The following is a 27,968-nucleotide window of genomic DNA, read 5'->3' as shown; positions in this document are numbered from 1 at the left end:
CGCGCCGGGGGCGGGGCTTGCCTGTGGGTGGCTTCCGCTCCCCCGTCGGGCCCCGCTTGTCCGTGAGGGGAAGAAGGCGGAAGTTGCGGGAGAGAGGAAGGCGGGCGGGCGGGGGTTCGCGGTGCGCGCATGCGCCGATCTTCATGGAGCGCCGAGGGGCTCCGAGGGACGGAGGGCGGCCCAGGTGAGGACGGCGGCCCCGGGAGGGGCGGGGAAGGGTCCGCGGGTGCCCCCGGTGGGCTTCCGACTCCGTCAGCCATCTGCTTCTTTGTCCCGGAGGCCTTTCCCGGTTGGCTTTTCCTGCGGCCTTTCCTAAGCCAGGATGCGAAGGCCGGGCCCCTCCCACAAGGAGACAAGGTGGGGGTTGAGGCTGGGGTCCCCCTCGGGGTTGGGGTCCCCATGAGGCCCGGCGGGGCGATGGGGGAGCCGCTGCCCGCTCTGGGGCTTCCTTACAGCACAGAAAACCCCACGGAGGGGTCCTTGGAGGTCATCTAGTCGAGCCTTCCCAGGCCAATGAAGCCCCCTGGTTGCCCCTGGGACCCCCTGGAGGATCTAGGGTGGCTGGGGATCGGTGGCAAAGCCCGCCAGATGTTCGGGCTGGGTCCGGCCCTTTGGGTGTCCCTCTGGAGCCTCCCCCCAGGGGCAGGTGGGGAGGGGTCAAAGGTCATCCTCCCAGGATGGGGGCTCTTCCAGGCCCAGCTTCCCGCTTAGAATGGACGGGTGGGGGGGATTCCTGTCAGCGAGGGGGATGATATTATCGTTGAGGTTGATCATCGCACATTCAGCCAGGTGTTTGGACAGGGTTGGTTTGGCATTCTTGTTTACCTAAATCAAGTCATGATTATTAATATAGTTATTTGGTTAATCTTTGGTGAGATTCACAGCCTTTGGGGCTGGTTGGTAGCTCAACAGCTCGAGTCCTAATCAAGGACCTAGGAACTGTTAAGGTAACTTCGGAGGATATAAGCTGTTCCAAGTAGGGTGGATTATAATAATAATTGTTATTATTCTTCATTAAACATGAAACTCAGTCAACTGGACCTTTAAAAATGCATCACAAATACCAGTGATTGGTGCTAATGGTTGATACGGGTTGCTGCCAGCATCCTAGGTATCATCATCATTATTATTACTATTATTATTATTCATCACACAACAAACCAGATGTTCAGACTGGGTTTGTTTGTCTTTTTGGCTACCTATATCAAAATATTATTATTATTATTATTATTATTATTATTATTATTATACAATTGTATCACAGCGGCCAGTTGTTTCGCCGGATTTGGCATTGGTTACTAGTCGGGCCCCACCCAGGGGCCTAGGACGTCGTAACGTATTTTCGTAATATGCGTGCAGATCCAAGCAGTGCGGCTTTTTGCATTTGACTGATGGTGATTTTGTCAATTTTTAACTGTTTTAAATGTAATTCCAGTGCTTTTGGAATAGCACCCAGTGTGCCAATTACCACTGGAATTACCACTGCTGGTTTGTGCCATAGTCGTTGAATTTCGATTTTTAAGTCCTGGTATCTTGCGATTTTTTCATGTTCCTTGTCGGCGACCCTGCTATCACCTGGTATTGCGATGTCTATGATTGTGACCTTATTTTTCTCAACCAGTGTGATGTCTGGTGTATTATGCGCCAGTATTTTGTCCGTTTGTATACGGAAATCCCACAAGATCTTGACCATCTGATTTTCGGTGACTTTTTCAGGCTGATGTTCCCAACAGTTTGTTGCTGTTTTAATATTATAATTTTTGCACAAATTCCAATGGATCATTTGTGCTACTGAATTGTGCCGCAATTTATAATCAGTCTGCGCGATTTTTTTACAGCAGCTGAGTATGTGATCAACAGTTTCATCAGCTTCTTTGCAAAGTCTGCATTTGGCATCATCAGAGGATTTTTCGATTTTGGCCTTAATGGCATTTGTGCGGATAGCTTGTTCTTGCGCAGCCAGGATTAGTGACTCTGTTTCTTTCTTTAATGTACCTGTTGTTAACCATAATCAAGTTTGTTCACTGTCCACTTTATCTTTTATTTTTTCCAGAAATTGGCCATGCAGTGCTTTGTTCTGCCAACTCTCCATTCTTGATTTCATCGCATCTTTTCTGTATTCTTGTTTCATCTGTTGGGCCTTCAGTAGATTTTTGTTCTTTACTTCGATTAATAGATGTTCTTGACTTTCTTTTAAATAATCAGCCAGTGCATGTTTTTCTTCTTCAACTATTTGCTTCACTTGTAATAATCCTCTGCCACCTGATTTTCGGGGCAGGTACAGTCTATCAGTATCACCACGTGGATGTAAACTGTAGTACATTGTCATTAGTTTCCTGGTTTTTCGATCCAAAATGTCCAAATCAGCTTGTGTCCAGTTAACTACACCAGCTGTGTATCTTATAACTGGTATTGCCCAGGTATTTATGGCCTTGATTGTATTTCCACCATTCAATTTAGATTTCAAAATTTTCCTAACTCTGTTGGTGTACTCTCGCCTGACAATAGTTTTTACTTCTCCATGCTTGAAGTTATCCAACTGCAGAATGCCTAAGTATTTGTAGGCTTCATTTTCGTTGCATTTAATTAGTTGGCCATTGGGCATTTCAATTCCCTCACATGTAGTGATTTTGCCTCTCTTTATGGATACAGTGGCACATTTTTCCATGCCAAACTGCATTGAAATATTGGTGCTGAATACTCGGACTGTGTTTGTCAATGATTGGATTTCTATTTCTGACTTTCCATAGAGTTTCAAATCATCCATATATAGTAAATGCGAAATGTATTATTATTGTTGTTGTTGTTGTTATGTTAATCTTTGGTGAGATTCACAGCCTTTGGGGTTGTTGTTGTTGTTGTTGTTGTTGTTGTTCGTACAATCAGCCAGATGTTCAGGCTGGGTTTGGCATTTTTGCCTACCTATATCAAGTTGTTATTATTAATCGCACAATCAGCCAGATGTTTGGGCTGGGTTTGGCATTTTTGCCTACCTATTGAGTCCATGCCAAGGACCTGGGATAGGCAGATCTGGATGTTTGATGGTGTTACAGGTATCATTGCAGGATGGAAGCAGTTCCAAGTAAAGCCCCCTTCTGCAATATGATGGTGATGGTTGATTGCAGTCAGCCAGAGGTTTAGACTGACATTTTTATCCACTCCAGCTCATTGTTATTGTGGTTGGTCGCATGGCCAGATATTCAGGCCGGATTTGGCATTTGTGTCCCGTCCCCCCTTTTGAGTGCTTCCTGAGGACCTGGGAGAGGCAGATGTTTGATGGGGTTAAAGGTTTCATCGTAGAATGAAAGCTTATGGATGGATGGTACCTAGTCAGCCAGATGTTTACACTGGGTTTGGCATTTTTATCCGTCTCCAAGGACCTGAGAGAGGCAAATGTGGATGTTTTGAGGTGTTCAAAGTCTCTTCACAGGATAAAAGCTTATTATTCTTATGGTTGGTCACACAGTCAGCCAAATGTTGACAATATCAGGGTTCCAAATAAGACCCCCCCAAAAAAGAAGACTCCAAGGCTTGAAGTTCTTCAAAGTTCCAATTCATTATAGATATCATATTGGCACATCTGGGAAAACCAAAATCTGAACATTTCCAGGTTTTCCCTACCCAAATGAAAGTCCAAATCCCTGCCATTCTCTTCACTATGTCCATCACGTGGCCCAATCAGGCACCGTCCCAACTGGAGATGCCTCCCAGTCACACCCCTCCAGATGCAGGGCAAAATGTCCTTGATTGTCTGAGAAAGGAATATTATTATGACTATATATCTCCCGTACTCCATATAATCCCCCCTCCCGTTTTCCCACAACATTGAATGTGGCAGGCCTGAAGGAAGACCCAAGGCAAAGACGCTGGTTCTGGCATTTTTGTCCACCTCTGGAGTCTTTCCCAAAGTCCTGGGATAGGCAGATGTTATTATTTAATAATATTAAAGGTCTTGTCCGCAGGATGTAAACTGCTCCATGCACAGCTGCCTTTTGCAATTGACAGAGGTAGATTTTGTCAATGCCGGTAGTACAGTATTACTGTGTATTATTGCAGCCATGAGTCAAATGTTTAGACTGGATATGGCATTTTTTAATCCACTATCAAGTCCTTCCCAGGGACCTGCGATAGGAGATGTTATTGTTTACTAACATTAAAGGTCTCCTTGCAAGATGTAAGCTGTGCCAAGTCGAACTGCCTTTTGCAATTGGGTTGCTGGGAATTTGGTTCGTACCATTGTGGTTCAAGTGGGATTCCAGATATTTTGGAATGGCACCTATTACTATTGAGACTACCTTTGCTTTCTTTTTTGCACAGTCATTCTGTTTCTATTTGCACATCGTTGTATTTTGTTGTCTTTTCCAGTCCCCCCCACTTCTCTTCTGATGGATCCAGGTTATTATTATGGTTGGTCACACAGCCAGCCAGATGTTTAAATTAGATTTGGCATATTTTTTATCTGCCTCTCAAGTCCTTCCTAAGGATCTAGGACAGGCAGATGTTCTTTGCTGGCACCAAAGGTTGGAAACTGTTCCAAGTTAAGCCATCTTTTGCCATTTCCTGATGAGGAATTTGTCAATGCCGATTACGATGATGAAGTCGATGTCCCACCTTTTTTTTAATATGGTCACTTTCAATGTGAGATGAGTGGCATATAAATTTAATTAATAAATGTTTCTGGAGATTCTCAATCATCCAGGTCATGGTTTTCCTAAAGGGCCTTTTTTTTTTTTCAAGAGGCGACTGACATTCTGGACCAGAAATATTTATTTATTTATTTTATTTTATTTATTTATTTGTCTTGTATGCCACCCACTCCCGGAGGACTCCGGGCGGCTCACAAAAGACAAGGGAAAGAGGGGAACGAGACAAAGACAACATATTAAAAACAAAACCAACATTCACAATTTCCGTGGAGGTAGATGCTTCTCAGCTCCCCCCAGCCTGCTGGAACAGCCAGGACTTGAAATAACTCAAGGCAGCAAACATCATATCTGTACATTCCAGCTCTTATTTTCTCCACAACAACCTTGCTTTGTTTACTGGTTTACAGAAGAAAAGAGTGGAAATTTGGTTGTGGCTAAAGCCCCAGGTTAGAAATCATGAGATGGCAAGTTCTAGTCCCACCGTAGGCATACAATCCGGCTAATTTAATTTAATTTCGTTGTACCATGTGCAATGACAATGAAGGAAACTAAAAGTAAACTAGGTGACTTTGGGCCAATCACCAGGAGACAGTGAGTACCAGCCCCACGTTAGGTATGAAAGCCACTTGGGCGATTTGGGGCCACTCACCAGGAGACAGTGAGTTCTAGTCCTGCCTCCTAAAAAAACTGGCTGGGGACCTTACGCGAGTCCCTCTGCCAGGCCTGCTGTGGGAAAATGGGTGGGGGGATTATATGGCGTATGGGAGAGATATAGTCTAAATAACATTCCTTTCTCAGAGAGTCAAGGACATCTGGCCCTGCACACGGATGGGTGTGGCTGGGAGGCATCTCCAGTTGGGGCGGTGCCTGATTGGACATAGCTAGTCTAGTAAAGAGAAGGACTAAGGGAGACATGATAACAGTCTTCCAATATTTGAGGGGTTGCCACAGAGAGGAGAAAGTGGAGGGAGGGCAAGCTATTCTCCAAAGCACCTTTGAAGGCCAAACAAGGAACAATGGATGGAAACTGACCAAGGAGAGATTCAACCTAGAAATAGGGAGAAATTTTCTGACACTGACAATTAACCCTTCGGAAATTGTGGGAACTTCATCACTGGAGGCTTTCAAGAAGAGACTGGATTACCACCTGTCAGAAATGGTGTAGAGTCTCCTGCTTGGGCGGGGGGGGGGGGGGGTTCAACTAGATGATCTACAAGGTCCCTCCCAATTCTGTTAATCTGTTAAGTACTCAGCATGACTAGTCTAGGGAAGAGAAGGACCAGTGGAGACAGGAGAGCATCTTCCAATATTTGAGGGGCTGCCACAGAGAGGAGGAGGGGGGTGTCAAGCTATTCTCCAAAGACCCTGAAGGCCAGAGAAGGAAGAATGGATGGAAACTGACCAAGGAGAGATTCAACCTGGAAATAAGGAGGAATTTCCTGACAGGGAGGACCATCAACCCATGGAAGAGAAGTGGCCTTCGGAAGTTGTGGGAGCTTCATCCCTGGAGGCTTTCAAGAAGAGAGGGGACTGCCATCTGTCAGAAAGGTTGTAGGGTCTCCTGCTTGGGTGGGGGGTTGGACTAGATTGCCCCCCCCCCAAGGTCCCTTCCAACTTTGTTAATCTGTTACGTGGGTGCTGGGCAGAGACTTGTACTTTCACTTGGGTGGGTGAAAGCTGTCAGATTCAGGTTTTCCCAGATGTGCCAGTAAGGCATCTCTAATAAAATGGAACTTTGAAGAACTTCAAGCTTCGACGTCGTCTTTCATTGGGGGCGGGGGTGTTACTTGGAACCCCGACACCCTCATTCTCACCCCAACTATTGTCACAGGGCTGTTTTTGGAAAAATAGGAGTATTTTACGTGTGCTTGCTGCCTTGAGTTATTTATCAATTGAGCTCAAAATTGAATGTTAAGTGAAATGTTTGTTAAGTAAGCTTTGCCCCATTTTGTGACCCTTTCTTGCCACTGTTAAGTGAGTCATTGCAACTGAAAAGTTAGCAACATGGTTCTTAAGTGAACCTGGCTTCCCCGTTGACTGAAAAGGTGGCAAAAGGTGATCACGTGACCTGGGGGGGGACACAGTGATGGTGACGATCATAAGTATGAACCACCTGGCGTTTGGTCACATGATCATAGGGATGGCACAAAGGTTGAAAGTTTTTTAGTGCTGTTGTAACCGAGTAGTCATTAAATGAACTGTTGTAAGTTGAGGACTGTATGTGAATCTACCTCTGGTGATTTGGGGGGGGGGACCAAATGAGTGAATTTGCCCATCAGGGTTTGACTGCTCTTCTTAGTTAGAATAGAATCGAGCTGAAAGGGACCTTTGAGGTCTTCTAGTCCAGCCCCCTTCTCAAGCCTGACACCTATACTATTTCTTTAGTGGAAGTTGATTTCTTTTCCCTATAGGCGACGTCATCTCAGGTTGTGGAGAGCGTGTTCTGACCCAGGCTTCCCACAAAAGCACGAGGCAGAGTCCTCGTCCCTACCAAACAAATTTATTAAACGAATGTGAATTCCTCTCACTCAAATTCAGCCAAGGCCTGGCAAACAGTCTTTCAAAGGAGTATTTATGACCACAGAACTTATCAGGCTCGGAAAGCTGCCATGTAAACATTTCCCAAATGAGGTGCTGTGCAAGGAAAGACTCTGGGCACAGAGTCTCTGGGATTCACAGACAGATCTTCACACTCCTGAAACAAATTGTTTCCCGCAAAAGCCCACCCCCCCCCTTTCGCTCCTCTGTTATGTCCTCTGGGAGGGGTCAATCACCTTCTACCTGCGGCTTCACTCCCAAGTCAACCCTGATTTCTCAGCTGTTCTTTTCTTGCGGCAGCTCTGCGCATGCGCACCCTGGGAACAGGCTCCAGTTGTTCTTCTGCCTCACTGCTGTCTAGCTCCGTAAGCACCTGATCACTGCCAGATGGCATCGGCTCCGTCTCTGCCTCCAACGCAGAGCCCTGGTCCGAGCCTTTCCCAGCCTCCAGGACCGGCCCATGCTCCTCCCCAACCTCCTCACTGTCCAACTCTACCGCCAGCTCCAGTCTCGCCTAAGCATGAAAGCCAGCAGGACTGTTTTATGTCGGTCCTCACAGGGTTGTTGTCCTCCTTGGTCTGGGAAGAAGAGGCAGTAGGATTAGGTGCCTTTGCTACCTTCGGTTGTACTTTTAAAGGTGGGATAAAAACATACCATATTTTTTGGAGTATAAGACCCACCTCCACCCCCCCCCCAAAAAGTGGGTGAAAATCTAGGTGTATCTTATACACTGAATACAGCATTTTTGCCCTCCCGAAACCCCACTCCCTTTGCAGAAATGGATGTGCAGAGGGTTTGGGAGGCCTGGAAAGTGCTCCTGGGGGCTGGGGAGGGCAAAAACGAGCCAAAAATGGGCTGTTTTTCGCTCGTATTTGCCCCTCTAACCCCCCAGGAGCACTCTACAAGCTTCCCAAAGCACTGCATGCCCTCTTTTTGTGTGTGTATGTGTGCAAAAATGAGGTGTGCAGAGAGTTTGGGAGGCCTGAAGAGTGCAAAAACTTTTTTTTTTTAATTTACCTCTTCAAAATCATGGTGCGTCTTATACTCCAGCGCCTCTTATAGTCTGAAAAATATGGTAACCACCAATAACAGCTTGTTAAAAAAAAATAAAGTCCAGGCACAAGGTTCAGCTGACCTGTCCCTCCACCATTGAGGATTTTCAAGGAGAGATTGGATAGCCATTTGTCCAAGATGGGGTGAGGACTTCTGCCTCGGGAGTAACTAACAGTGCGTAAAGTAGAGGTGCAACGTTTGCAATTATTGAAACAGACATAACTGCCCCATGGCATCGCATTTTGCGTCAGCTGAAGCTTCTGAATACTCTTCAAGGGCAGCCCCATGTAGAACATATTGCAGAAGTCTATTCAGGAGGTGACTAGGACGTGAATGACAGTGCGTAGAGCCTCCTAGTCTAGGAATGGGCAAAGACCCTTCTGGGGAAGGCAGGTTCACTTAACAACCAGGTTACTAACGGAACAACTGTAGTGTTTCACTTAACGACTGTGGCAAGAAAGGTGGGGCAAAACTCACTTAACTGCCTTGCCTAGCAAAGGAAATTTTGGGCTTAACTGTGGTCATAAGTTGAGGACATTTGTCTTCATGAATGTGTTTTGTCTTTTTCTTTCAGGTTTTGGGTGAAGTAACTCTGAAGGAGGAGTAGGGAAACGACGTCCAGGGTGAGGTTTTCTGATGCATAACCGACTAAAGAAATGAAGGGGTGAGAAACATATTTTGGATGTGTTGTTAGCCATAAATAACGGCAAGTTTCTTAGCCCAGTTTTGCTAAAATAGGATCCGAGCCGGAAAGATAAATTAATATCTCTTTATTTATGCATAAGTAAAATGGATGCAAGGTGAGAGAGGCCTTTATAAAGATAAAAAAATCACTTTATATACAAGTGATATATACCGTATTTTATATATAAAAATATATAAATTATACACACACAGAGACATACGTATATGCAGGTTTTGGTGTATTCGGGTCTTTTCCTGTGTAAGATTGAGAGTATCTTGGCGACCTTTAGACGAGGTCCCACTCGTTATCTTCAGGCTGGTGTCTTCGGCCTTGTGCCTGTGCGAGCAAAGCGTGATCGGAGTTGCCGTCCCTCTATAAATACTGGTGGGGGTGTGTGGAGTGCTGGCTCTGTTGCTGCAAGCAGATTGGTTGGCTGTGTTGTAACATCTTGATAAGTTGATAGAGTTTGCAGATTAGTCAGCTGTTTTGTAACCTCCTGTTACCAAAGCCCGGGATGTTACACCTCAACCATCTGCTCAGGACATTACATCACAGAACTCAGGAGGTTACAACACAAAGGCTCAGGATGTTACAACGCATCTAACCCCCCAGGAGGTTGCAGCACAGGACTCAGGATATCACTACAATAGAACTCAGGAGGTCATCACACAGCCCATTACCCAGGTCATTACAACACAAAAGAACAATAGGCACACCGCCAGTACCTCAGCCACACAGGAGGTTACAAAACAGCTGACTAATTTGCAAACATCAACTCCATCAACTAATCAAGATGTTACAACACAGCCAACCAATCTGCTTGCAGCAACAGAGCCAGCACTCCACACACCCCCACCAGTATTTATAGAGGGACAGCAGCTCTGATCACGCTTTGCTCGCACAATCACAAGGCCGAAGACACCAGCCTGAAGATGACGAGTGGGACCTCGTCAAAACGTCGCCAAGATACTCTCAATCTTACACAGGAAAAGACCTGAATACACCAAAACCTGCATACCTGTACCCATGAAAATCTATGAATATATGAATGAATGAATGAATGAATGAATGTATGTACGTATGTATGTTTGGACACCTCTAGTCAAGACTTTCTGATGTCTGAATGCAAAATTTATTGGGTACATCATTTTGCACTGATGAAGGCAAAACCAGTTCTACTTAATTCCTGCGCAACCCCACATAGTTACAGTATGGATTTCCCCCTCCCGCTATTAGTGCAGGTCGCATTGTCCAGTTGAGTGTCATTATTTTTCTATGAGAAAAAGTCTCCGGTCTTGGCAGACACCTGCCGATGTGTCCTTGGCTCTCATAGCTCTTCTTCTCGAAGTATGGTTCCTCTGCTCACAACTCTTTCGTCCCTCAACATTCTGAGGGAATTATCTATTCTGTTGCTGCCAAATACCAAAGGTATAAGATGCACCAAGCTTTTGGGAAGGAAAACAAGAAAAAAAAATCTGTCTCTGCCTCCCAGCAATTTGCCTCCTTGCAGCAAACAGCCTGGTCAGCTTCAGCAAAGCATGATTTAGCGCCCCCCCCCACCTCAGTATAAATATATATCTGAGCCTTTGGTGGATAGAAACACTTTTTGGGGGAACAAAGGTTCTTCAGATGTGGTGTGCTCCATGTTCTTCCCTTGGGTACTCACACTACATAGAATCAGGGCTGGAAGGGACCTTGGAGGTCATCTTATCCACCCCCCTGCTCAAGGAAGGTGTCCATATACTATTCATGTCAAACGGCTGTCCAGTCACTTTTTTTAATTAAAAGTTTTTTTTATTTTAAATTTTCAAAACAAACACAACACAAAGAATCCTCCTTCTTTACATACTGTAGAAAGTGTATCAGTTGGTTACAAAAAGCTTTCGAGCGTCTCTTCCACTGTCATCACAAAATTCGTATTAACTCAAGTATTTTAAATCAGATATTTTATACATATTACCATCATCATACCTCCATTTTCATTTGACTATAATTGTTTAAACGGCCTTCATCATAAAATGTACCAAGATTTAAAACCTGACCACGTACTGGCATTTCATTTGTTATTTCTAAAATCCTCCAATAACACTATATCCTTATGACCTATTCTGACTAAACATCAATAATATTTAGTAACAAAAATTTATAATTCTCCTTTTCAAATCACTGTTTACAATTTACATCCAATTTCCTTATGTTGTATACATACATACATACACACACAAACACACACACACACACACATTGTTATCATTATCCCTCCTTCATTTAACTCTATCTATTATCATAGCATTTCCCCCCCAATAACAAAACTTAGCTAAATTCAATTTAGTTCTTTTTTATTAACCTTTATATATAACCAAATAATTTCTAATCTTCCTTTCATAGGTACTGTTAGGAATATAATCTAATGGTTGGGTTGGCAATATATAAATCATGTAACAATGCTATACCTGTTTCTTTAAATCATACTGTAAAATGTGATTGGTTGCTGTTTCCTCAATCGGCCATAAGAGGGAGCCAGAATGACTGTTAGCTCTCTGTTTGTTAGATGCTGATCTGATCTGAGTGTTTTGGAAGCTGGCTGTTAAAAAGTGCCTTGGGCTATTGTAGGTTTTGCAACTGCTAGCAAACTTTGAGTACCGGGCTGTTTGTATGATTATGGACTATGTTATTTGGATTATCCCTTAACTGAAAAACGTTGATGACTGACTGACTTATCCGTGGGTGACTTGGACTGTTTGATGGACTCTGATACCTCTATTTCCACGAAAGTAAAAGCCTATTTAAACTGCAGTGTCTCTGTATACTGGTTTGTGTGTTCTCCAACACAACTCTCACAATGCTTCTCTGAAAGCACTAGCTCTCCCAATGGAGAGCTTACTTAACAGGTACCATTCAATATCCATATCCAATTGCTACTTGTCATACCAATACATATGTATACATTATTATCATTATCAGTTGTTTATTTAACCATATCGTCACTAAATTTCACTAAATTTATCTAGTTCTAGATTATACACTTTCATCTATCAGCCTGTATCTTTCCAGTAGCAGAGACTATTCAGTCTCTTCTTGAAAACTTCCAGTGTTGTAGCATTCACAACTTCTAGAGACAGGTTGTTACACTAATTAATCATTCTCCCTGTCAGGAAGTTTCTCCTTAGTTCGAGGTTGCTTCTCTCCTTGATTAGTTTCCATCCATTGCTTCTTGTCTTGCTTTCAGGTGCTTTGGAGAAAACTTGACTCCTTCTTCTTTACGGAAGCCCCTCAAATATTGGAAGGATGCTATCATGTTCCCCCTAGTCCTTGTCTTCAGTAGGCTAGATGTAACCTCAATCATTCATCACACAATTTAACCTTCAAATCCTTTATCATCTTCAATCCCTTGTCCAACCAAAGTCCAGCAAAGCAGGGTCTGCCTGATCTTCAGGAGGGACGCCCTAGAGTAGCGGTCACCAACTGATGGTCTGTGGACAACTGATGGTCCACGAGAAAATTTTGGTGGTCCGCAGAAAAACTATTTGCATTTTTTATATTGCCCTCAATCAGCGGTCCTCAAACTACGGACCCTGGGATGGATACATGCAATGGACGCTTGTGTTGCTGCAGGGAGTCTCCCCCTTTGGGGTCTTTTTGTGTGGGTCGGAGGGGGGCAGAAATTCCAACTTGGGGTCTGCTTCAGCCTCCTGGTGGGGGGCTTTGGGCGAAGGCTGGAGGGAAGGGCCGTTGGTGGCGAAGAGCCGGAGGGCCTCGTTCCAGTGGGACTGCATCATAACTGGCTGATCATCAGCCCTCTGAGCCTTCAGACGCCGGGATCTGGCCTTGCACTCCCGCAGGTTTTCCCTCTGCTTGGAAAGCCTATGCTCCTAGTCCTCAATGAGTTGCTTCTGCTGAGCCCCTTTCTCGGTCAGATCCAATTTGAACTGAGCGGTTTTGCCAGCTCTTTCGCCTGGTGGCTGCTTAGCTCCAGCAAATGCTTCCTGTTGGGGCCCTAAGGAGCCAAGGCTGGGAGGGGAGGGGCGAGTAGAGGCTAGTGAGGCGCCCCTTGACGTGAGTAACATCAAGTTGGCCACACCCACCCAGTCACATGACCATATAGCCACGCCCGCCCAGCCAGTCATTAGGCAGATCCTATTAGGTTACCGAGCCGAGGTGGCGCAGTGGTTAGGGTGCAGTACTGCAGGCCACTTCAGCTGACTGTTATCTGCAGTTCAGCGGTTCTAATCTCACCGGCTCAAGGTTGACTCAGCCTTCCATCCTTCCGAGGTGGGTGAAATGAGGACCCAGACCGTGGGGGCAATTTGCTGACTCTGTAAACCGCTTAGAGAGGGCTGAAAGCCCTATGAAGTGGTATATAAGTCTAACTGCTATTGCTATTGCTAGGTGTCCGCGGGATTTAAAATTATAAATTTAGTGGTCCCTGAGGTCGGAAAGGTTGGAGAGCCCTGAACCAGATGACCCACAATTGCTCTGTGAGAGAGATGGATGGTCTCTAATTATGCTACATAAATATATATATATATATATATATATATATATATATATATATATATATATATATATATATATATATATATATATATATATATATATATATATATATATATATATCTCTCTCTGATGGAAAGAATGGTCTCATCTCATGTGTTCCTCCTTGTCTCAGCAGGCAGCAGAAAACGTCAGAGACAGAAGAGGGAACTGTTCAAATCCAGGAAGGTGAGCCTTCTCCGGCCCCTTGTGTCTTCTCTTCTTCCTACCCCTGCAAGATGGGTCCTTTCCAGGCAGGCTCAGTTCCTGGAACCCTAGAAATTGGCCTATATACAATTCTTGGGTGGCCTTATAGACATAATTGGGGGGAGGGGTTCAGTTATTGGTTGAGAAGGTCTGAGATTTCCTGGTGGTCCCCCACCCCTGTGCCTGCTTTAGCTCTTACCTTTGATCTCAGGGGTACAGGTAATCCTCGACTTACAACCACAATTGAGCCCCAAAGTTTCTGTTGCTAAGCCAGACAGTTGTAAAGTGAGTTTGGCCCATTTTATGACCTATCTGGCCACAGTTGTTAAGCGAATCACTGCAGCTGTTAAGTTAGTCGCACGGCTGTGTAACAAATCCAGCTTCCGTATTGGCTTTGCTTGTCGGAAGGTCGCAAAGGAGGATCACATGACCCAGGGATGCGGCAACCGTCATAAATACAAACCAATTGCCGAGTGTCTGAATTTTGATTACATGACCATGGGGATCCTACAGCATTCCAAAGTCATTTGGCGGGGGGGCATTGTAATTTTGCATGGCCATTAAAGAGATGATTGTAAGTGGTGCGGTGACCTAGAGGTGGGTCTCTCTCGTCACAATCAGAAGGCTGTGAGTTCAATCCTAGGTAGAGGCAGATATGTACAATGATGAGAATGTATCTGCCGAACAAAACTCCTCATTGGCGACAGGGAAGGGCGTCCGGCCAGTAAATACTCAGTTCCATTCCGTTGCCCACACTCCCATCCCGCAAGGGATTATGGGGCCATTAACAGATGACTGAATGGATGATTGTAAGTCGAGGACTACCTGCATTGCACAGTCCTGGGGAAGGGCGAGGATTAACATGGCGGCTTCGGCCCTATTTAAGGCCTCTTTCTCTTCTTTCCTGAAGGAGCAGTAGCGACAGGTGAAGATCCCACCAGCGTGGCCATTGCGAGCATCCAGTCGGCGGCCACCTTTTCAGACCCTAACATCAAATATGTCTTCCGAGCAGAGAATGGAGGCACTCAGGTGAGACGCTGGGAGCTGCCTCGCTTTCCACTCAGCAGGTATCCAAGGCCCAGGGCTTCTCAAGCCGGACCAGGTTTCCGAAGAGTGGAATTCTGGGAGTTGAAGTCGACTCGTCTTAAATTTTCTCAGGTTCCGAAACAACGGACTAAAGCAGATCTCTGTGCTGCTGGCTGTGTGTGTGTGTATGTGTGTGTGTAAAATAAAGAGAGACCAGTATACATCTATTTCAAGCTATTTAGCTCTTATCAGCTAGCCATGCCCTTATTGGGATTCAAACCTGGCTGTTTTTACATGTTAGGCAGTGGTATTAGCCTCTAAGCCACAAGCTCTCCTCCCTTATCAGCTGAGCCAAGGAAATGATTAAGTGTTATGTCAAAGCATCTGGTATGCGCAAATATGGGAGGGAGCATACTGCTTCCCTTTTGCCTTTCAGCTCCACCCTAGGAGCCTTCCAGACAGGAAACCATTTTTGTATTGCATTTGTGCTGAGATGATAGATAGATAGATAGATAGATAGATAGATAGATAGATAGATAGATAGATAGATAGATAGATAGATAGATAGATAGATAGATAGCTGATAGATAGATAGATAAGATAGATAGATAAGATAGCTGATAGATTAGATAGATAGATAGATAGATAGATAGATAGATAGATAGATAGATAGATAGATAGATAGATAGATAGATAAGAAAGATAGATAGATAGATAGATAGATGATAGATAGATAAGATAGCTGATGATAGATAGATAGATAGATAGATAGATAGATAGATAGATAGATAGATAGATGATAGATAAGAAAGCTGATGATAGATAGATAGATAGATGATAGATAGATAGATAGATAGATAGATAGATAGATAGATAGATAGATAGATAGATAGATAGATAGATAGATGCTTTGAAAAGCCCTTTTGAGCGTGCAAGAAGGGACAGGAAAGGGGAAAGAGAAAGAACGAAAGATGGGAAGAGAGCAAGGAAGGCAAAATAAGGAAAGAGGGGAAGGAAGAAGGAAGAATGACGAGGGATGGGAAAAGGAAGGGGAAGGAAGGAAGGCAATTACAATGAGAGGGAGGGAAATTCTGAGGAAAGTCCTTCCTTAGCGCTTGGCCACCACAGATACCCCCAACATGTCCAGCTGGCCGCACCCACCCTGGCCACACCTACCTCAGCCACACACAACCACACCAAAGACACACACAACCCTGATGCGGCCATCAATGAAATCCAATTTTTTCTCCTAGGCATAAAAAATGTTTAAGAAAAATGAACTCTATCTAATTATACATGTACTAACTGCGGCGTGCATAACTTTTGCGCAGTATTGGAAAAAAGAAAACACGCAATCAGAGCTAGATATAATCAGAAAAGTGTTGGCCTGTGCAGAAGCAGATAGGCTCACTCTTGAACTTAAAAATAAAGGGGAATCAGAATATTTTGAAGCCTGGAACAGATTTTATGATTGGTATAAGACAGTGATTCCCAACCTTAGCAAGTTGAAGATGTCTGGACTTCAACTCCCAGAATTCCCCAGCCAGCGATTCTGGGAGTGGAAGTCCAGACATGCTGGCTGGGGAATTCTAGGAGTTGAAGTCCAGACATCTTCAACTTGCCAAGATTGGGAAACACTGGTATAAGACAAAGTGACAAGACGGGAACAAACTGTATATATTGTGATTCGACAGGAGGATACATAATGCAGTAAGTAGGCTAATAGTTAATGGTTGAGACTAATTGTGTGTAATTGAATGTATGGTCATTTCGACTCTGCGGTACTGCATTGCTTTAAATGTAAAAATAATAAAAATATATTTCAAAAAAAAGAGAAAGAAATTGAGTTTGACACCCTTGTAGGAGGAGGAAAGTGTATAGTTATACGTCTGTGCATGCATAATTTTATATTTTATCTTGTCGTGTTTTTGTAGCGCGTATTGGAGGCGGTGACCCTTTGAGCGCTGTGATGCAATGAAATTTCATTTTAATGTAGGCCGGTTAGTGTACATTCAAAGGGAAATAAAGTTAGCCTAAGTCTGTTTGATGTTTGCAGCTTTGAGGTTTTTATAAACGTAACAAAGGCGAGAGGCAAATAAATCATTTCAAGGCTCTCTGTTGACCACCTTGTCCTGTCTCCTTTTTGCTCTCTCCCCCCCCCCCTCCAGCTGATGTACAGAGTCATACAGGTGGCCGAGGGGCAGCTGGATGGGCAGACGGAGGGCAGCGGGGCCATCAGCGGCTACCCTGCAGCGCAGTCCATGACCCAGGTAGGTGCTGCCGGTTTGGAAGAAGAGGACGGCGTGTTCTCCCGGGGAAGAGAAAGCAGTCCTGAGGTTGGGCTGAATCCCTGGCCGCAGGTGGGTCTCAAGATGCTTCAGTGGGAGCTTTTGCCAGGAGACCATGCTGGCTGGGGGACTCTGGGAGTTGAAGTCCCCACATCTCAAGGTGGGGCCAAGGTTGAGAAGCACCATCCTAAAGCATCTTCCCTACTTTTCCCTTTGCTTTAGACCGGGGATCTCAAACTTTGAAAACTTCAAGACTTGTGGACTTCAACTCCCACAAATCTTAAAGTCACCCTCTTTTTTTAAAAAATTATACATTTTTTTCTTTAAAGTACTTAGGTGATTAATAAACAGTATATTATATGGATCAATTTACTTATACAATATAATAATAATTATGATGATACTAATAACAGCTCTAGTAATACTACTGATGTTTACTGATGTATAGTCCAATTCTTGCATCTTTTACATATATATCAATAACCTTTCTTTTTTAAAAAAAGTTTTTTTTATTTTTAGTCTCATAAAACATTTACAAGTATACATTCTCTTAGTTATTATTCTTATCACTTTTCAACACTTTTAAACATTCATTTTTCCATATAAAAATTAATATATGATCAGGATTGCTTTGTTTATCATCCCATACACCTATTTTGTTTTCCCTCCACCCTACTTTCCTTTTCTCCCTCCCTCCCTTCTCTACTTTCTTCTCCTCTCCTTTCCCTTTCCTTCTTCCCCTTCCTCTCCCCTACTCCTCTCTATCTCTTCCCCTTCATATCCTCTCTTCTCCTCTTCCTATCCCTCCCCATCTCCCTCTCCTTTCCTCTTTCTTCTTTCCCTTTCCTTCTTCCCTCTCTTCTCCCCTACTCCTCTCTACCTCTTCCCCTTCATATCTTCTCTCCTCCTCTTCCTATCCCTCCCCATCTCCCTCTCCTTTCTTCTTTCCCTTTCCTTCTTCCTTTTCCTCTCCCGTACTCCTCTCTACCTCTTCCCCTTCATATCTTCTCTCCTCCTCTTCCTATCCCTCCCCATCTGCCTCTCCTTTCCTCTTTCTTCTTTCCCTCCCCTTCTTCCCTCTCTTCTCCTCTTCCTTTCTTCCTTTCCTCTCCTATTGTTGTGGTTGCCTATTTTCCTTTTCCATCTGGTGTATTTTTGGAATGGTATTCCCACAAGCCCAGTTCTAACTTTATATTTACCTTTTTACATTTCCTTTTCCTCGGTGTATTTTCCAAACTGTTTTTTTTAACCTATGTCTCATTCTTTGAACATATACTTAAGTATTAGTACTTTGCTACTTTTCTAGTTCCCCCCCTCTTCCCCCTTTTTCATTTAGTAGTGTGGGTTTCTATTTCTCTCTTGCTTGCTTCCTTTTCTATCTTATTCATATTCTTTCTCTAACCAATCATAAAATCTTCTCCCCGTTTCCTCTTTATCCTTTATTCTCAGAGTTAACCTATTCATTTCTGCACAGTCCAATTTTTTTTTATTATCTCTCCTTCCAAAGGGATTTTATCTGCTTTCCAATTTGTGCAAATACAATTCTCGCTGCCATTGATATATGTATAATCAAAAATGTATCTTCTTTGTTATATTTCTCTGGTAAGATACCCAATAAAAATGTCTCTGGTCTTAACTCTATACTTTGATGTAGCATTTTCTCCAACCATGGTCTTACTTTAATCCAACAATTCCTTACTTCTTTTTACTTATATATCAAGAACCTTCCATCTTCTAATTTCTGCCTCTTTCATCTACCCATTCATAAAACAAATGCCATATTAAAAAATATTCTGTCGTTTCCTTAGCTTTTACTATTAACGTCAATCCATCCATCTCCACACAGTCTAATATTGTTCTAATTATACTTCCATCTGTAGGCATATCCTCATTTTCCAATATTGTGCAAATACAATTCTCGCTGCTGTCAGCACCTGTATTATTAAATGTCTAATCCCTTTATTATAATTTTCTGGTAATACGCCTAAGACAAGACAAACCAGAATTATATTTCTTGTTTAAAGTCACTCTCGATCTCCTCTTCCCAGGCTGTCATCCAAGGAGCGTTTACGAGCGAAGATGCCGTCGACTCTGAAGCTGCGGCCACCGAGACCCACTACACCTATTACCCGGCCACCGTGGCTGACACCAGCACCTCTGCCGGAGCAGGGACGACTGCCGTGGTCACCACGCAGAACTCGGATGCCCTTCTGGGACAAGCTACGCCCACCGGCACAGGTCAGTCGGGCAAGACCGCCGTCCCAGGTGGAGGTCGGACCCAGACTTATCCTCCCACTGGGCTATGATTCTGTTGCTCTCCCCAATCTTCCAATCTATGAATTCGGTTAAATATTAATTATCAATATTCCATTGATAAATGCTGCCTTTTGCCAGCATTTGTGAAGCATTTTTGACAGAGCCAAAGGAAGTGACAATTTGATAGGCCGAGAAGAGAGTTTCCCCACCATAGAAACTTGTAGGCTGGTGGGCTTGCAATTTCCGGAATTGAATTGACGGGGGAATTCTGGGAGTTGAAATCTACCCATCTTAAAGTTGCCAAGATTGAAAAAAAAAATCATTTCTCATTTTTTTCTATGTTGATGATTTTTATATTTCTCGTTTCACCTTTCTTCTTTGTAACTGCCATTCTAATAGCAAATCCTTCCTAAAAGTTATTGCACTACATTCTTGCTTAAACTATCTTTGCATTGATATAGAATCTCATGGTACTACTCCAAAAAGGAAGTGGTTGTATTAGCTAGTTTTAAAAAAATACACTTTTCCCAAAAGGTTTCCACAATTTTGGCCACTACTACCATATTTTTTGGGGTATGAGACGCACCTTTTCCCCCCTAAAAAGAGTGTGCGTCTTATGCACTGAATACAGCATTTTTGGCCTCCCGAAATTCCACCCGCTTCATGAAAATGGAGGTGCGGACGGTTTGGGAGGCTTGCAAAGTGCTTCTGGGGGCTGGGGAGGGCAAAAATGAGCGACAAACGGGCCATTTTTTGCTTGTTTCCCCTTCCCCTCCGCCCTCAGGAGCACTTTACAAGCCTCCTAAAAGCTTCTTTTGGCAAAAAATGGGTCCATTTTTGTGAAAAACAGGTAGTTTTTTGCTCATTCCCCTCCTCCCTTCCGGGAGCACTTTTCAGGCCTCTCAAACTCTCTGCATGCCCCGTTTTTCACAAAAAACGAGGCGTGCAGAGGGTTTGTGAGGCCTGCAGAGTGCAAAATCTTTTTTTTTTAATTGCCTCTTCAAAATCTTGGTGCATCTCACACTCCGAAAAATACGGCATATAGTTGCTTTACTCCGGCAAGATTCTGTCTGTAGGCGAACAACAATGAAGAGACGACTGTGAAGGAATTCCAGTTTTGTGTTTGGTTCTTGGATGTGGATTCATTTCAGAAACCCAAAGCGCTCTCTCTCTCTCTCTTTCTCTCTCTCCCACTTCAAACAGGCCAGTTTTTCGTCATGATGTCACCCCAGGAGGTGCTACAGAGTGGAACCCAGCGGTCAATTGCGCCTCGGACTCACCCTTATTCCCCGTGAGTGACAGGCCTCGTATTTATTGCCATGCTTGCTGACGTCTGAACTGGAAGGGTGGGAGCTGTTTTTCAGGATTTGTTTGCTAGGGAAGTGCCCCCACCCCACCCCAGCCTTGTGGGTGCCAGGGACCAATTCCTTGGCGAGAGCTTTTTCCGCAGACTGGAGGGGGCTGAATTTGCGTGCTGCCGTATCCCACAGTTGAATCTTGGCTTGTTTGTGCAGACCGGTTTTTGGCATGCCACAGACCAGGAGTTGAGGACCCCTGTGCCAGGGTCTCAGGATTTGTGAATACAACTTTGAGTGTAAATTATTTTTTTATTATTATTAGGATTTTTCAAAGGTTTTCCTGCCTTGAGCAGGTGGTTGAACCAGAAGTCCTCCAAGGTCCTTTCCAGAAAATGCTATCTTTCCAAATTCAAATACAATAAAAGTATAAAAACAAAAAAAATTAAAAAGGGGGAGGGGATGAAAAAAAGAAGGAAAACATGGAGTGATGACTTCCATCCTTCTTTCCGTTGAGTAAATGCCATCTTAATTTCCCCCCCTTCCTCTTTACCCTTTCAAATCAAATCTTTATTCTGGTTCAGGGACCAGCATTAGGAGAATGAGATACGAATAATATTTTTTTTAAAAAACTAAAAAGACATAAGAACAAAACTTACACAAGGTTAAACCAAGGAAAATCCATTAACTTTTTTTAATCCCCCTTCTACAAATCACCAATCTTTTCTTCTTTACCCAAAAAGTCCAAAAAATGTTTCCAGTCTGGGTTTTTTTTTAAGTCTTGTATCATTTTTACCCTGATCAAACAGTCCTACAATCCAATGTTCCACTGTGTACATTCCATTATTCTTCCCTGTGTGCATGCAATAATCTTAATTTCCCACATTTCTTTTCCACTGCAGTCCATAAAGCCCAATAGAAACAATTCGGGTTTCATTTAATAGTAATCTTGCAGTACCTTCTCATTGGGAATAAATTTGCACCCCAAATTTCTTTGTTTTTTCTCCTATCCACCATGCACGATAGGAAGCCCATCTTCCTCTTCACCCTTCCAACCCTTTGTCCCTTTTTAACATCTCAGCCAGTGTCACAGACCAACAGTATCCCATTTATGAGAATTCTGTCTTAAATGGTGACACGATGCAAATTTAACGACACAAATGTAAATTAGACCTGCCTTTTCCTTCTCCCAGGAAGTCAGAAGCTCCACGGACAACGCGGGACGAGAAGCGTCGGGCACAGCACAACGAAGGTCAGGAAGGCAGCCGGATTTTTTTTGGGGGGGGGGAAGGCAATACGGCATAGTGGTGAGGTTGGTGGAGTAGAACTAGGGAGATCAGATCTGTCCTCAGCCATGGAAACTGACTAGGTCTCTCTCTCCCCTCCTTCTCTCTCTCCCTCTCCTCTTCTCACACACATTTCTCTCATCTCTTTTTCTCTCTCCTCTCTGATCTCTGTCTTTCTCTTTTCTCTCTCCTCTCTCGCCTTTTTCTCTTTCTCTCTCTCCCTCTCTCATCTCTTTCTCACACACATTTCTCATCTCTCATCTCTCTCATCTCTTTCTCCTCTCTGATCTCTATCTTTCTCTTTTCTCTCTCTATCTCTTTCTCTCCCTCCCTCTCTCTCTCCTCTTTGCACACACATTTCTCTCATCTCTCTTTCTCTCTCCTCTCTCACCTTTTTCTCTCCCTCTCTCTCTTATCTCTTTATCACACACAGTTCTCTCTTTTTCTTATCTCTCTCTCCTCTCTGATCTCTCTCTTTCTCTTCTCTCTCTCTCTCTCCCCAACCTACCTCACAAGATTGTTCTCACAACCTTGCAAAATGGTGAAGTAGAACTTCTGCTTCCAGAAAGTAATCCTGTCTTCCTTTTGGGTCCACAGTGGAACGCCGGCGCAGAGACAAGATCAACAATTGGATTGTGCAGCTGTCCAAGATCATTCCGGACTGTTCGATGGAGAACACCAAATCTGGACAGGTGAGAACAGTTGAGCGGCTCTGATGTGAGGAGACGAGGTTTAGGGTTGGTGATGGGGGCAATGTTAGTCCCGCCTTTGGCATGAAAGCCATCTAGGTGACTTTGGGCCAATCACCAGGAGTCTGGGAGTTCTAGTCCCGCCTTTGACAGGAAAGACAGCTGGGTAATTTTGGGCTAGTCTTTCTCAGCCCAACCCACCTGCCAGGGTCGTTGTCAGCAAAATAGGAGGAGGAAGGAGTGCTGGATATTTTGCCGCCTTGAGTTATTTGTCAAAAAATGAAGGCAGGATACAAATAAATAAAGAAAAAAATAGTGACGTCAGTCTTCCCAGCAGTTACCTTCGCTGCCAAAAAGGCTAATGGTAAGCTTTGCCTTGAAATGGATCATACAGGAAATCCTCGAGTTACGCCTGTTTAGCACCTTTCAAAATTGCAATGGCACTGAATGAGAAGTACTTAGGACTGATGGGTGATATTGCTGATTATGATCACAATCTGGGTGCTCAGGTCTCCGACTCACAGTTCTGACACTGTAGAAGTCACGCCATCGCCATTTTCACCCTTCCTATCTAACAGATTAGTGGAAGGTACCTTAGAGGTCATCTAGTCCTACCACCCAGCCAGCCAAGCGGGAGACCCTAAACCATTTCTGAGAGAGGGCAGCCCAGACTCTTCTTGAAAGCCTCCAGGGATGAAGTTCCCACAACTTCTGAATGCAACTTCTGTTCCATGGGTTGATTGTTCTCCCTGCCAGGAAATTCCTCCTTATTTCCAGGTTGAATCTCTCCTTGGTCAGTTTCCATCCATTGTTCCTTCTCTGGCCTTTGGGTGCCTTGGAGAATAGCTTGACCCCCTTCCTCCTCTCTGTGGCAGCCCCTCAAATATTGGAAGATGCTCTCCTGTCTCCCCTGGTCCTTCTCTTCCCTAGACTAGCCAGGCCCAGTTCCTGCAACCATTCTTCATATGTTTGAGCCTCCAGTCCCCTCATCATCCTGGTTGCTCTTCTCTGCACCCTTTCTAGAGTCTCAACCTCTTTCATAGTGTGGTGAACAAAACTGGATGCAGGACTCTAGGTGTGGCCTTAATAAGGCTTCATGGAGTGGTATATATAGAGGGATTCCCTCCCAATTCCCCACAAGCAAATTCAGTGGGGAAGCTGGGAAGTTGACAAGCTGCCGTTATAAGTCACTGCAGGGGTCTCTTACTCTGTAGCACCCCACAGGGCACACACACACACCCATGGCATGTGTGACCTGCTTGGGACTCCCTCGCCTCTTCCCGTTTAAAACCCAACAGTCCTGGGGTTATGACAGCAAATTGGGACCAGAATTTCCGTCCCCAAGCACTCACAGTACATCATGTTTTACAATCACATCAATTACCGACTGAAATTTTGTCCCGGTTGTTGTCGTAACCCGAGGACGGCCTGTATTTGAATAGAAGGTGATGAATGGATGGAATAACAATAGCACTCAGACTTATATACCGCTTCACCGTGATTTTACAGCCCTCTCTAAGCGGTTTACAGAGTAAGCCTCTGGCCCCCTAGCAATCTGGGTCCTCGTTTTACTGGAAGGATGGAAGGCTGAGTCAATCTCGAGCTGGTCAGGATCGAACTGCTGACAGTGGGCAGAGTTTGCCTGTAATACTTCATTCTAACCACTGGGAGGGAGGGAGGAAAGGAAGGAGGGAGAGAGGAAGGAAGTTACACTTATATACCACTTCACAGCTAAGCGGTTTACAGAGTCAGCCTCTTGCCCCCAACAATCTGACTCCTCATTTTACCCACCTCAGAAGGACGGAAGTATGAGTCAACCTTGAGCCTGGTGGGACTCGATCTGCCCAATTGCAGGCAGCTGGCAGTCACCATTGGCTTTTGTGGCTTGAATGACGTCTAGTAGACCCTTGGAGGCCACAGGCTCCTCCCCGTAGCAGCTTTTGCACCTCTGGTGATCTAGTGAGGGATCTTCTGGGCATTAGTCGATTGGAAGCGAAAGAGCTGTTGGTCTCCAGTCCAAGATGCTTGGGGAGGGATAACCCAGAAGGTTCTGCCTTCTCCCCATTCAAAGGGGTGACCAAATCCGTAATGATGGCTCCCCCAAAGTAGCCGAGGCTATTATCTTGAGTCCCTTTCTCTTCCTCCCCCTGTAGAGCAAAGGAGGGATCCTCTCCAAAGCTTGCGACTACATTCAGGAATTAAGACAGAATAACATCCGTCTTTCCGAGGAACTGCAGGGCCTGGACCAGCTCCAGGTGGATAACGGAGTCTTGCGACAACAGGTAAGGTTGACAGACATTCCCCCCTCCCCAATCCCTATTTCTGGAGGGGACCCTCGATGCTCTGGGCTTTATCATCACAGGCACTTCAAGGGTTTAGGGCAGGGGTCGGCAAACTTAAACACTCAAAGAGCCATTTGGACCCGTTTCCCACAGAAAAGAAAACTCCGGGAGCCACAAAGGTCCTTAACCGGAAGCCCCCTGTTCAATTCTGGGGCTGACCGGAAGTTCAATTTCTCCCACCATAGAGTCTCCTCCTAGAGTACTTTTACTTTTTCCTCTACCTTTCCTAACCGAAAGCCCTATCAGCTGTGAAGACAACTTGGAAACCCTCCCCTTGCCATAGAGTCTTCTCCTGGCGCACTGTGCTTCTCCCTCCCCCCACCTCCCCCCACATCGGAAGCTTCTCTCAAAATTGTGACGGAGCCACAGCACAGGAAGGAAAGAGCCACATGCGGCTCCGGAGCCGCAGTTTGCTGACCCCTGGTCTAGGGTGAATCCAGCTGAGCAGCCTGATCTATTTCACAAATCAACCCACCTCATTCGCCAATCCTTTGACCAGGAGGGCTTCTCAACCTGCTGGCTGGGGAATTCTGGGAACTGGGCTCCACTCGTCTTTTTGTTTTATTCAAGAAAGGTTAAGATACAAAACTCCCAACACATTTAAAACCACCACCACCCCACACACAAAACGAACATGACATTGAAACAAAAGGCGCGAAAAAGAAATCACAGAATTACACATATTTCCCCCTCTAGTTGAATACTGATTAATACATGACTGCAATATTGCTATCCCACCTCTTGCGAAACACACCTAGATAAATGTTTAAACTACTAAGCTGTTTGAAAATTAGTGGACTGACATCCATATAGAGATCAGAAGAGAACAACAGAGTTGGACCTTGGAGGTCATCTAGTCAAACCCCCTGCTCAGGCAGGAGACCATTCAACATTTCCGACAAATGGGCAGTCCAGTCTCTTCTTGAAAGCCTCCAGGGATGAAGCTCCCACAACTTCCAAAGGCAACTTCTGTTCCATGGGTTGATGGTTAATGAAATTCCTCCTTATTTCCAGGTTGAATCTCTCCTTGTTTAGTTTCCATCCATTATTCCTTGTCTGGCCTTCGAGGGCTTTGGAGAATTGACCCCCCTCCTCCTCTCTGGGGCAGCCCCTCAAATATTGGAAGATGCTCTCCTGTCTCCCCTGGTCCTTCTCTTCCCTAGACTGGCCAGGCCCAGTTCCTGCAACCATCCATCGTATGTTTGAGCCTCCAGTCCCCTCATCATCCTGGCTACTCTTCTCTGCCCTCTTTCTAGAGTCTCAATATCTTCCTTCCTTCCTTCCTTCCTTCCTTTCGTCCGTCCGTCCGTCCGTCCGTTGTGATCTGCCAGTGGCTTGTGGAACTGGCAGCAGAGTCGGACAGTGAGGAGGTTGGGGAGGAACATGGGCCATCCCTGCAGTCTGGCGAAGGCTCAGACAAGGGCTCTGCCTCAGAGACAGAAAGGGGTCCAGGGCCATCTGGGAGTTATGTGCTGCCTCCGGAGTCTCCAGAGTTGGAAATCAGTGAGGCATAGGAGCAGACTCCCCCTGTTCCCAGTGCGCGCATGTGCAGAGCTGCCAGAAGGTAAGAACAGTTAAAACAGAAGGGACGACTTGAGAGTAAGGCTTGGAGGTGATTGTCCCCTCCCATAGGACATAAAGGAGGAGCAAAGACAGGTGAGCCATTGCAGGAAGCAACTGTGTTCGTGCTGGTCATTTTACCTTCAGAAGCTCCGTTTTGACTCTGTGCTCCGCGTGGCCTTGCCAAGCTAATTGCCAATTAGGTCTTTGGCAGTGTTTCAAGGGAGATAAAAGTGGGTGCTTCTCAGCCTTATCCCGAAAGACTTTGGCAGACTTCTGTCGGACTCTTTACAAACTATTTGGGACTCATTACAGGCTGTGAATGAATATAATTCACAGCCTTTGAAATAAAAAGAGGGTTTTTGGACTTAATCATGTGTGTCTTACTGTATCGGGAAGCCTAGGCCAGAGCACCTGATGGTTGGAGGTCCCATTAAGATGCCCACCCATCTTAGAATCGATAAAACCCTCGGGCCTCCATCTCTGTCCTCTTCTTCTCCTTCTCGCAGGTCGAGGATCTGAAGAATAAAAACCTGATTTTGCGAGCACAGCTCCGACAGCACGGCGTGGAGGTGATCATCAAGGAATCCCACTGAACGAACACCCACCCAACAGCAGGGAGGGCCTCGCTCAAGACACGGACACCCACCGCCTCCCCCCCTCTCTCGGGCACAGCAGGAAGCCGCGATGCCCAGCTGCACCGGTGCTTCCAAGCCTTCCCTCCTCCCCCTCTTCTCTCTCTCTCTGGCGCCGGATCGGAAGGCCGCATCCCCTTCCTCGGGGCCAGGACTCGGCTGAGGACGTTCGACTTTGCCCTTCTGGGCTCAGCCTTTGGCTTGGCCCTTCGATCTCTACAAACGTACTGTTGGTTTGTAGGACCCTAAAATGATCCCTCCTCTTCCCCCTCTCCAAGTTGTGTTGACTCTCCCAGCCCTGCCGTTTTTGCTGAGCATTGCCGCCCCCTCGCGCGCTTCCCCGGACGCCCCCTTGCATGCAACCTCACGTAGTTCCCTTCCAGAGTCCCCTCCTCCCACCCGTGGCACAGAGGCCTCTGGGGATCGTCCCCCCGCCCCTTCCCGGGCTCTTCTCCCGCCAAGCAAGGGGGTGGCGCTCTAGGCAGCCCCTCCTGCTTGCCCTCCATTAGCCCAGCCTTCCTTCTCTCCTTGGATATGGACTCCGGGAAGGCCGATGCTCAACGCGCGTTTCCTCATTGCAGAAAAGACGCGACTTTGCTCGCGGTGCAGAGTGCCAAGGACCGGAGCTGGTGCCGAGCGGTCACTGTCTTCCTCTCTCGAAGATGATGCATCTAACGATCAGCATAGTAGTTCTCTCTCTCTCTTTTTCCATATATATATATACATATATATATATATATCTCCTGCGTTTTGGATGAGAACAACAAAAAAGGAACCTAATTAAAAAACTGCCTTGCTGGGTTGATTTTGCGTTTGGTTTTTGTTCAGGTGGCGGCTGGGGTCTGTGGGTGGGGTGGGGTGGGGGGAAAGGTTGGTGCTCGGAGCTCGTTTGGACAGGTTTGTGTTGTCTCTCTCCCCCCTCAACGTTG

General features: G+C 45.3%; 1 protein-coding gene across 6 annotated transcripts; it reads left to right on the top strand.

Moving 5' to 3' along the window:
• Positions 1-41: 41 nt before the first annotated feature.
• USF1 (upstream transcription factor 1) lies at positions 42-27,842 on the top strand. Of its 6 annotated transcripts, none has more exons than XM_087703077.1 (11): positions 42-184; positions 8,812-8,901; positions 13,595-13,644; positions 14,579-14,691; positions 16,857-16,958; positions 19,025-19,214; positions 20,436-20,523; positions 21,721-21,779; positions 22,411-22,505; positions 24,656-24,784; positions 26,914-27,842. In XM_087703077.1, exons 2-11 carry the CDS (start codon positions 8,894-8,896, stop codon positions 26,998-27,000), a joined length of 921 nt encoding a protein of 306 aa, XP_087559203.1. In that variant the 5' UTR covers positions 42-184; positions 8,812-8,893; the 3' UTR covers positions 27,001-27,842. The 6 variants fall into 6 exon arrangements, with proteins under 6 accessions (XP_087559203.1, XP_087559200.1, XP_087559202.1 ...); XM_087703074.1 differs by having other exon boundaries at positions 14,573-14,691; XM_087703076.1 differs by having other exon boundaries at positions 13,592-13,644.
• Positions 27,843-27,968: the final 126 nt, after the last annotated feature.

The sequence above is a fragment of the Thamnophis sirtalis genome, unplaced genomic scaffold (genome assembly GCF_051295495.1).
Source record: "Thamnophis sirtalis isolate CommonGarterSnake01/CBP01778 unplaced genomic scaffold, rThaSir2_p1.2 scaffold_19, whole genome shotgun sequence".
NCBI lineage: Eukaryota > Metazoa > Chordata > Lepidosauria > Squamata > Natricidae > Thamnophis > Thamnophis sirtalis.
The sequence above is the reverse complement of the archived record's forward strand: the minus strand, read 5'-3'. Positions and strand labels throughout refer to the sequence as shown.

Excerpts from the sequence above, each read along its gene's own strand:
- USF1 (XM_087703072.1), top strand. Across the intron at positions 16,959-19,024 it reads CAGCGCAGTCCATGACCCAG|GCTGTCATCCAAGGAGCGTT; the intron begins GTAGGTGCTGCC and ends TCCTCTTCCCAG. Across the intron at positions 20,524-21,720 it reads CGGACTCACCCTTATTCCCC|GAAGTCAGAAGCTCCACGGA; the intron begins GTGAGTGACAGG and ends TCCTTCTCCCAG.